Here is an 11785-nt window from a genome sequence, read left to right on the forward strand (position 1 = left end):
TGTAGCTCGATTTTTTTAAAATCGAGTATTAAAACAAGGACATGGACCTAAATAGTTTCAAAACATGAATATTGTGCTAGATTTTTTACAAAATAAGGGCAAAAGCCCAATATCTCCCTGTGTTGATATATAGATCTTTTATAAAATAATGTCAATTACTTTATTAACTGTGAAAACCTGAGCCTGACCTTGCAGAGTGAACTCTGAATGAATAATCAATAATGTACACAATAATCTTATAGAGTTGCTGTTGAATGATGTACCCTAATGACTCATGGGTTTCTCTTTTTGCGATGGTGAATGAATAATGATGCATCGTGCTGTACTTGAATATTCACCAAAATAATTCATGGGACCTAGCTATAACCTTTTAGAAACATAAATTAATCATAAAATTGAGGTTTTAACATAGGTTATCCTTTCTCAAAAAAAAAAAAAAAAAAAAAAACATAGGTTATAAAAGCAAATTGCAATCAGATCGATGCTTAAAATCATAATGTGGGTTATCTTAATAGATATTCTTATGGCATTTGATAATGGGTTATTTTATAAAAGTTTTAATACTATTATATTTATAGAAAATATAAAAAATTGTCAAAAAAAATTAGTTATTATTTTCTTTTTTCAAAAAAATTTGTAAAATTTAGGGCATCTTTTAACTTTTCCCAATTAAACATAAACAATACTTATAGGTCTTTGATAAGTGCAAAAAGTTAATAACATCTATACGGCTATACCAATCCAATAATCCAAAAAGAAAAGGACACAAAAATGGAAAGAAAGAAAGAAGGAAAGAAAGACTAGCTTGATTTCTAAATATGGAATTATGGATGCTTACCTTGGAAATAGGGTAAGCAAATATCATTTGTTTCCTTTCACATTTAGTTTTGACTCTCTTTCTCTTTTAATTTTTTTTTTTCAAGTTCTATATAGTCCTTCACATCTTTTACATTTGTAAAGGTTCCTCTAGTTTGTTTGTTTGTTATATATATATATATATATATATATATATATATATATATATATATATATATATATATATACACACACACACATGTATATATAGAGAGAGAGAGAGTTTTAACCTATGACGTCTGCTCTTGATGATAGTTATTTATCACCAGACCAAGACACTAATCAGTTTTTGGTGTAGGCGGAGATTGAATCCCAGATCTGTTATTCAACTATTAAAGACTTTACCAGTTGAGCAAATTTAAACCTACAAGTTCCTCTAGTTGAATTACTTTATTTGTCGAATTCTCCAAACTTCTCAATCAATGCTGGGATAATGAAATACCGTATTTAAATGGAAAGATTGAGATGGGTTATTGTCATTTATTAATTGAAAGATTGAGATTAGAATTTTTTTTTTCAAGAAAAACAAAATTAACAAAAAATCTTGACGATACTGGAAGGAAAGCACTTTGAGAGCAGCCTGTTTACTTAAAAAGCTGAGGAGTTGCATGGAGCTTGTGGTCATGAGTATCAGTAATATTATTTTGGAAGCACTTTTATTGTTCTTCTTCTTCTTTCCCACCTCTCTTCTTTCACTTATTTTTGAGAAACTACTTGGACAATGATACAAAAGCTGGGGCTACATAAAGCATGTGGTAGTGGTCTTTAATTATAGCAATGGAGAATAGAGTAGTAGGAAGAAAAGAAACATGCATGCTTTAATTTTTCTCCTTCTTCCTTTTTTTTCTTTTTTCCTTTTTCATTTTTCCGTCATTACCTATTTTTTAAATTTCTACAGGGACCCTCTTCAAATTCTTTAAATTTAAGAAGGATTAAAATATACAGAAAGATACTAATTGATGCATAGAAAAGAATCAATGAATACATTGTTCATGGATGTGAAAATTTAACAAGCAATCATCTACCTGCAAGAGGCTTTTGATAACAATTCAATGGTAATCTAATTAGTAATTATATTTGGATTTTGCCAACAAAACTATTTCTCACTTTCGATTGATCCAGTTTGAGGGCTGTAGGCTGTAGTATTTTCTAGTCAACTCACTTTCTTGGTTTAAATTCCAAAAACGCCCCCCCCCCCCCCCCCTCTTTTTCTTAAGAGAAATTCCACATTCTTGAACTTAAATGCAATTTATAATAAAAAATACATGTAATACATACACCTTGGATGGAGACAATTTATTTTTAGTTTATATTCATCCGAAAAATATCTTATTCCACCTCTCTATTCATATTCTTATTCTAATGTAGTATTCAAGGATAGGTTGAAGGGTCTAGTTATGTTCCTACTTAGAAAACCATATGCCATTTTCACCAACTGCAAGAGATAAAGATGATAAAGCTCTTAATAAAGGTGTCTTTTTTTCCCCTTATTTTGTATAAAATATTACATGCAAATGGTTTTCCTAATATGTTTTTTTGTTGGTGTACCAACTTTCTCTATATGGTACTAAATTTTACTTGAATAAAACCTTCAACAGGCACATAGAATCACAAATGCATGCATAATAATTTAGTTGAAAAATATTAATTCGATAACAAATTAGGTTGATGTTACTTTAACAACAAACCACTTTCATTATATTGGAATGCATTTCCTATCATAGATTATGGTTTACATCACTTTATTATTTTAATAATTTTTAATTTTTTTAGTTATGTTTACTAATTATGATTTGACATTCGGTCCATTCCAATTAGTTTCAATTGGTTTAATTAAGTCTACTTTGGTCAATTTCAGTTTTCTTTGGTCTATTCTGTCCATTTTGATTTAGCTCGGTCTAATTTGCTCAACTTTGGTCTAGTTCAGTCTAATTTGATCTGCTTCAATTCAATCCACTTTGGTGTACTTACTTAAAAATGTGAAAATACAAGTTTGGGTTGAGGGTTCTATATGTTATTGGAGTAATATCAATTATAATTATATGATAAATTTTGATTATTATGAAAATCTCCTTAAGAGAATAATTAGAAATTTGAATGATAAATTTAAAACTTAAAAATTTTAGTTGTACTAAATGAAATTAGGAAAATATAGTGCATAATAACAAGAATTAGAAGAATATGGATTACATAAAAAATGAATAATATCAATCAAAAACACCAAAAATGATAAAATTCTGTATTTGTAAAAATAGGGAGATAAAAATTACTTCTAGAAATTTTTTATTTTAGAGAGAATAGATTATGTACAATAAAATTTAGAGAATAAATTATATATTATACCCATCTCAAAATAATTTTATATTTTCGTGCATTACATGAATTCGTTAGTAATTAATGTTTATTAGACTATGCCACTTTGCTAAAACCTTTCTTAAATACTACATCCTCTAATACCATATCAAATTCTCACAAAGGCAATTGGAAGAAATTTCCTCACATTCATCAATTAATCTGCAATACAACCCCAATTTAAATTACCGGTAAAACAGAGCCAAAAAAAAAAATGTAACTAAGCTAATCTCTCTCCTATTTGCTAACAAAATTGACTCGTTTAACACACGTGTATGGTAAATCACGTGCTTACCACGTGTAATGGAGATAATCACTTAAACTACAAGAGCTTTGTGATATGTGAACTAAAAACGATTGCTGTTTAGACAGAAGACTTCATTCTGCAGATTATAGCTCCTGCAGCACTTCTGCTCTTCTTCTCATGTGAATAGAACGTGAGTGTGAAGGTTGGTTTTCTATGCTGTCAATTGCATTATTTTGTGAACATTTTGTGCTGCCGTGTATTGAGAAATAAAAATCTGCTGCTGTGTACATTGTGGAATGACTTTGTGTGTTTAGTGATCATATGTGACTGAAAATGAATGACGGCATGTGTGAATGACATAAAATTTTTACAATAAAGTTCACCAAATAATTATAATAAAAGCTTGTTTACTTGGGCTAGGCTTTCATTAGGCATGGGCGCGGTCTGCATGTGTTGATTGGGCCTTCCAGAACGGCTTTGTTTACTATTATTTGGTAGGGTTTAGTAGTAGGATATCTGGGCTATAGCTTTTTCATTTTTTTTTACTTGGGCTGGATATGGTTAAGGGTTTTTTAAATGGGTTGGGCCCAAAGAAAGGTTTGGGTTTTAAGAATTACCAAGCTCGTGGCTTGTTTTAACTTTTAAGAAACAATTTTTTGTTAGATTTTTGACTAATTTTATAGTGGGTAGAGTTAATTAAATCAACTTTTTAAGTTTTGCTTGTCACTTTATTACTATTTTCAATTATTTCATCAATTTATACCAATTTTTTATTAGATAGACTCTACAATAATTCATTTTTAACGGACACCTTCCGGTGTTCGTTAACATTTTTCAATAATATTTTTATTGATTATATAATAAAAAGGTTATGCAGATATTTAGCTATAGCATGTTTAAGGTGGGAACAGTAAGTAAGGACATCTTTTGTGATGTTTCAATTATGTGGTTCTATCTTATCTTTGTTAAGAAGATAACAAATACGTTTTATTTTTATTAAGAAGATTGACATTAAAAATCAATAGTTTGATTGAAGAAAGAAGTTTGGGAATGATTAATGCATCTAATCTTAGGCGTGTTTATTATTTTTACGAAGTTTTCTTTTTTGTTTGGGAAGTGATGGAACTAAATATTTGGTTTCAGATGATAAGATGATCCAGTTGAAAATATTCATTTGCTCCTTTAATGAATTGATCATTATTCTTATCATTCATTTTTGCATATCTAATTCCATTTCATTTAAGAAAGAACTTAAGTATGAAACAGTCAAAACATCTATTTATCTAGATAGGAACAACGTAACAACTAGAACCACAAAGCTGCTTATTATTCAAGGAGATACATCATAGTCCACCGCTGAGAGAGAAACAGATACATTCTCTGGAAAGAGTTAAAATAAAAATAACGACAAAGCAACCAACATTTGGAAGAACTTCTTATCAACCAATTCTCCCAATTTATTCAATATATCTGCATGAGCAAACCACTAATCGAACTCAAGGATCGAAACAAAAGTGACATGTGAAAGAAAAACTAGTACCCTCATGAGGATCCAAATAGAAGATTGACATAACCATCCTCCAACAATTCTCTCTTGCTTTCGTCCAATGCCAGATCAACACTAAGGGACAGATGATAATGAAAGGTGTTACAATTCACAGTGATAAAATTTTCAGCATTTTTTTTCAGAGACAGCTAAATCGGAAGTAACAAAATTGAAAAAGAAAGACATACCTAGAATGCGTAAATGCCTGAGTTACGTTCCAACTTGAACTAGCTACCAATTCTCTACTGTGATCCTGGGAGGGTAGGCAATGTCGCCCCAAATTTCCCACTTCTTTTCCTGTATTGTTGTGAAATCTTTTGGCATATTTGTCAACTTCAATTCTTGGAGACTATTTAAGTGCTTCAACCCGGTGGGGACCGTCAATTTGTTGCAGCACCTGATATCTAGCTCCTTCAGTTTTGGCATTGCTCCCGCCTCCACCTGCAGCTCTTCTAGAGACTCAAGTTTCCAAAGTTTCAAGACTAGAAGATTGGGAAAACCCTTTAATGACATCTCTTTTCCTTTGTAAGAGCCAAAGTAGAAACAGAGTGATTTAAGCTCGGAGAGTTCCCCTAAAATTGGCATTGGGTCATCAACAAGGCCTGAGGCAGACAAAGTCAGGTCAGAGAGATGTGGTGGATATTTGTTAAAAAGATAATGTCGCATCCCAAAGGACCCAAACAAATATAAGCTGGACAGTTTCTTGAGCTTTGACAAATCCATCACGCGAAGATTCTGAGCATCACCCTTCTCGTCAATTGATCGCAATCTCAAAGACTCGAGATTTGTCAGATCCTTCACCCAGCTTTCCACTTTTTCTTGCTTTGATAACTCTAGCTCAAATGTCAGTCCTAATTTTGTAAGGTTCTTCAGTTTGTTCAGCCCATTCTTTATAGCACTGACATCATCCAAGAATAGACCCCATAATGTTTCTAGATTATTTAGGGAACTTGCCTTTGGTTGAGACTCGAATTTACTTCGATGACTCTGGCTCAAGTATAGGTGTCGAAGTTTCTGCAACTTCCATATGGATTTGGGTAGAATTCTGACATAAGTATGCTTCACATCCAGAGTTTGGAGGTTCAGTAGGTTGCCTATGGATGATGGGATTTCCTCCAGGTAAGTCCACCTTAAGCCAAGATACTTCAGCTGATTTAATTGTCCGATGGTGTTGGGCAATTGAGGCCTGAACACATGTTCAAGATCAAGAACTTTTAAACTTCTGAAGCATCCACTTGCAATTGCCTCTTGAAGAAACTTCCTTACATCTTCTCCAGGTTTATATCCTTCTCTAGGGTCAAATGAGAGACAGGAGATGAGTTCTTTGTTCATTGTCTTAAGATCTGATGAATTAATACCGGTAACATGACAATGATGAGCAAGATGCTTATCTGAAACACTGACGAAATGCTTATCTGAAACACTTTCGAAGAAGAAGTGTTCTCTGAGAGCACTGGGCAGGCGACATTTCTTTACTTCGTCGTCAATATTCATTTCAACTGCTTGTATTAAGGTGAGGCCTGACAACGCTTTTAAATAATGCTGTACAAGAACTTTATGAGTCTTGTTTTTATCACATTTCACTAACCGTTCTGCATCGAACAAAGTGACCAATCTCCTTGCGGGAATTTCATGGTCTTTAGGAAAGAGATTGAAGAATGAAAAAATTTTGATCAGATCACATTCAGATGGAGGACAATCACGTTCAGATGGAGGAAAATCTTCCATAGTCTTTAGAATTGTACCAAAAATTTTATCTTCATGTTGAGGGCAATCTTTATTTTCTTTTTCCTGTCTGTGAAGCGATTTTTTGAGTTCAGTAGGGACTTCATTTTTCAGGTAATCAAGCCATGGTTTCTGAGCAGGAATTTTGAAGTGCTGCAGCCATTGTAGCAACTTTGGATCCTTCACGTCTATCCCTGACATAAGAATAAGATACCCATAGTGTAAAATTTGGAGTGGCAAGCCCACACATCTACCAACAGTTTCTTCAGCAAGTTTTTTAACATTGTCAGCAGCAGACTCAAAGTCGTCTACCATCTGGATAAACAATCTCCAGCTCTCTTCTTTGGTTCGTAATCTAAGACAATGGAGTTGGCTAGGTTGACCAACTGTCCTAGCTACACACAGGTCACGTGTGGTGAGCAAAATTCTACTCCCATTCCAATCTCCCTCTGGAAACTCTGCTTTTAGAGCTTCCCAATCTTTTTTGTTCTCTTCTGTGCCTGTGAAGTCGTCGAGAACCAGAAGCTGCTTCTCTTTCTTCCAGATATCACGTACCTTATGATAAACAAAATCAAAGATCACAAAAAATGTACTAAAACTAACGCAACACTAGCAGAAAATATCCAGATCACTCAGAAAAAGATAAACAAAAAACTTGATCTACTTGGAAAAAAAAAATCACAACATTCATTAAAGAACTTAAAAAATGACATACCTTGTTTCTCCAGTCTCCTCCTCCATTCTCTTCCTGCTTGGCCTTTTCATCAGTTAGAGTCACCCAATCACGCCCCGGAAAATGACGCACGATATCATCATGGAGATAAATATTCTTTGCCAGGGTGGTCTTGCCGATACCCATCATCCCCACAATCCAAACTACATGGAACCCATTGCCAGATTTCAGTTTTGAGACCACGCGCTCTATGTCTTTATCCAAACCGACTGCCCTCATCTCTTCCCTTATTCCAATGCTATATGCTTCTGTAGTTAATTCAAGAATATCCAAAGCACCCTTGATTTGTTCAAAGTTCTCGTGAAGTTTCTTCTCATATCCCATACATTTACCAATAATGAGACTCTCCATAGTTAGATTCTTTAGAGATATGTCTAAATATTTCATCATCTTTCCAGCCAATTTATTCATTTGATTTGACCTTTCCTCTGTTGAACTCTTTATTGCTTCTTTATCCTTTGCATTTTTAATTGTATTGTTGAGTTTTTTAAACCTGTCGCATAACTGTTTGAGTTCTTCAACAGACACATTAGGCGCTATCCCATACTCATTTATGAGCTTCTCTTCATCAAGCACTCCATTGAGGTCATCGTCTGAGTTTTCAGACCCGGATGATTTTGATGTATCTTTTTCTCTGCTGGCGAAGGATCTCGTAAATTGAACATTGAAGCTCTTCTTTCTCTCGAGCAACTCAGAGAACCGAGTGTTGATGCGTTTCATCTCCTTTCTAAGCTCACTCCTTGCCTTACTAGATTTTGAAAATATCCTACTTCTTTTGGGTTCCGGGTTGGATTTTTTGATGGCTTTCTGCTGTTCATCAACTGTCTGATCATTTGCAGGTTCCTGTTTTGAATTTTCAGTGGCTTGTGGTGCTTCATCAACTATCCCTTTTGTGGCTTTCTGCTGTTCATCAACTGTCTGATCATTTGTAGGTTCCTGTTTTGAATTTTCAGTGGCTTGTGGCGCTTCTTCAACTATCTCTTTTGTGGCTTGCTGCTGTTCATCAACTGTCTGATCATTTGCTTGTTCCTGTTTTGAATTTTCAGTGGCTTGTACTGCTTCTTCAGCTCTCCCTTTTGCGGCTTTCTTTTTGAAATTTTCGATGGCTTGCTGCACTTCATCAACTATCTTTTTGGCTTCCTCCAGCCATAACTCTTCCGTTTTAGTTTCAGTTTTGGAACCAAACGTTCGCAAATCGGTCAGGAAAGCACGGACTAGTGCCAGATGCAATGTGAATAACTGAATTTCCCCTTCAATGTCATCCAAGTTGTCATTCTTCTTCTCATCTACTTCATGAACTTCAGCAAGGAGCTCACCAATGCGATTGTCTACTTCTCGCACATCAGGAATAAGTTGTACTACTTTTTGAATACCATCAATGAGAACATCAATAATTGCAACATCAGTAGGTCTGTCCTGCAGGATTGGGATCTTAGGCCGTAGCTTATCGACTGTTCCATAGATGTCAATTTTCTCTGCCTTAGAATCATTTTGATGCTTTTCTAACTTGCTTCTGACTTCTTGAATTTCATTTTTATACCACAGAAAAACCAAGTCATCACTTCTAAAAATTTTCTTATAGAAATTAATCTCTCGAAAGAGAGAGTCTACCTCGCCAACCAAAGTTTTATTTTTCTCCCTCCATTTTTCTTCGGAATCTTTTAGTCGTGCACGTTTTTCCTGGTGGTGTTCTTCGGTTTGCCAGAGCGCAAGGGCTTCGTCATATATTGAAGAACCTGAAACCAGAACGTCTTTTACATCATCTTCGAGAGAATTCAACAAATTCCTTTCGTTTTCAATCCACCGCTTGTCGTTCCCTGCTGTTCCTTTAACAGTCCAACAAATGGCGGAGACGATAATGATGATGACATTAACGGCTCCAATCACCCATTTATTACTGAACAGTTTTCCGAACACAGGGCCTTTGACACACGCGTAGACCTTATTGAACTGGTCTTCGAACTTAAGGTCTGTCGTGCACCCGGAGAGGTTTCTGACACACTTGCAGAAGTTTCCGAAGAAGTCACAGTCTGGAGAGATATTGCCAATAGTACTTGAATCCGCCATGGATTTTGTGCATTTTGAAAAGTTATCAGGCAACTAAATCAGAAATATTTGAGGGGTGGAAGTACATGTATGTGGTTCTGGAGAATAAACTGTAATAAAAGAATCCAGAAATAGAAGTTAGAACTTAGAGTGTGAACTGTATTTTTAGAATTGTCATATTTGGCCTTAATTGCAGATGGAAAAGGTTATTAGCGACCTAGGTTGAAAGAATTTTTATTCAACCTACCACTTGGCTGTTAAAAAAGTTATCCACGCGCATTAATCACATGATATTTTTAATGATTTATATATTTATTTTATTATTATTATTATTTTTTTTTTGCAGAGAATACCATCCTCATAATTTATTAAATAGAAATAGAATCACAGTATAAAGCCTCCACAACTAGGGAAGGAGAATCTTCAAGCCATACAACATTGTCTAGGAGGTCCTTAGCATATCTAGCTAGAGCATAGACAACAGTATTAACACTTCATTTTGTAAATAGAACCTGCGACCATCTATGAGAATGTGGAGAATGTGGCCCAACCGAGACAACAACCCTGTCCTCGAATTCAAAGCATTTATGAGAGCTTGGTTACCCCTTCCAGAACCAATTTTGTAAAACCACACTCCACTGCAAATTCCACCGCCCGGCGACAAGCAAGAATCTTCACTGCACGTCACAAGGGGACCCTTTGCCGACAATGCCGCCATGACTTCCCCTCTATCGTTACGAATAATGGCTCCAATACTTGACTCCCCACCTTCCTGGAAGATCGAAGCATCGAATTTAAGCTTGAAACGAGTTAAAGGGGGTGGTCTCCATCTCATCAGGCTTGGTAATGTGGGTGGGACTGAAAGCTGGACATTAGCTCGCCTAAACTCCTCTCATAGATCCTGCGCATGTTTAGTTAGTACCTCAGGTGGTTGCAGCTTCTTCCCATAAATTATACCATTTCGTTGGTTCCAAATAATCCAGGCTTGGACAAGAAAATGCTTGAGTTCATCAGTGGACAGACGGTCCATCAACTCCTCCATGAGCTGAAGCACGTTAGCTTGGCCTCCAATGCATTTCTACAATCTCGCTGAACAGCCCGCCCATACATCTCACGCCACTTCACAATTCCACAAGGCATGGATTTCCGTTTCAGCTTCAATCTTGCACACCTCACACCTATTATCTATTCCTTCGGACCAAATTTACTCGAGTGGGTAGGATATTACGACACATTCGCCAACCAAATACTTTGATTTTATTTGGCACTTTCAGCTTCCATAAAGTCTTCCAAACAGTGCCTCCCACAACTCCAATAGAACTCTCTGCCCACATGATATCCTGACCTCACTGTATATTCCCCTGACTTGGTGAAAGTCCAAAACAGAGAATCTGATATTACTCTTCTTCTTAGAGGCACATGTAGAATAGCTTCCCTATCCTCACGGTTAAAGTTTTGCATGATAAATTCTCTGTCCCACCACCTTGTATCCAGGTCAATGAGTTCAGCAACCATCAAGTCTTCTTCTACCTTATGAGTTGGATATAGTACCCTATTAGATGGATGATTAGGAATCCACGCATCACTTAAAACCCGAATAGAAGCTTCGTTGCCCACCCTCCAACACAATCCCCTCTTAAGTATTGGCTTGGCTACCAAAATGCTCTTCCAAGTAAAAGAGATAGTGGGAGAGTCTGTGGCCTCCAAAAAATTGCATCTAGGAAAATACTGTGCTTTGAGGCGTCGAAAAAGTAAGGACTCTTGATCTTGCAACAATCTCCAACCTTATTTAGCAAGCATCGCCAAATTGAATTGTCGTAAATCCTTGAATCCCATTCCTCCTTCCAATTTTGGTCTAGTTAATTTTTCCCAGCTCAGCCAATGGATCTTTCTCTCATTCCCAATTTGCCCCCACCAAAACCAAGAACATAAAGCTTGAAATTCTTCACACAACTTGACCGGCAGTTGAAAAACCCCCATAGTGTAGGTTGGGATTGACTGAGCCACGACTTTGATTATGATTTCCTTTCCTACCCTCGACAACATTTTCCCTTTCCACCCTTGGAGATTTTTCCAAACCTTATCTTTTAGAAAAGAAAAAGTATGGTATTTCTTCCATCCCACCAAGGTTGGTAAACCCAAGTATGACTCAAATCTATCCACTTCCTTCACCCCCAACAAAGCCTTGATCACATCTCTCTGTTAAGGAGAAGTATTACTGCTGAAAAACACCGAAAACTTATCCATGTTTATACATTGACCTGAAGCTTCTGCATACAAT

The 11785-nt window shown here is 35.7% G+C and overlaps 1 protein-coding gene across 1 annotated transcript; it reads right to left on the reverse strand.

Moving 5' to 3' along the window:
• Positions 1-4801: 4801 nt before the first annotated feature.
• On the reverse strand, positions 4802-9525 carry LOC142634556 (inactive disease susceptibility protein LOV1-like). The gene is made up of 3 exons (XM_075808857.1): positions 7441-9525; positions 5189-7280; positions 4802-5075 (listed from the first exon to the last, which is right to left on the reverse strand). Exons 1-2 carry the CDS (start codon positions 9523-9525, stop codon positions 5232-5234), a joined length of 4134 nt encoding a protein of 1377 aa, XP_075664972.1. The 3' UTR covers positions 4802-5075; positions 5189-5231.
• Positions 9526-11785: the final 2260 nt, after the last annotated feature.

This window comes from Castanea sativa, chromosome 5 (assembly GCF_040712315.1).
Source record: "Castanea sativa cultivar Marrone di Chiusa Pesio chromosome 5, ASM4071231v1".
NCBI lineage: Eukaryota > Viridiplantae > Streptophyta > Magnoliopsida > Fagales > Fagaceae > Castanea > Castanea sativa.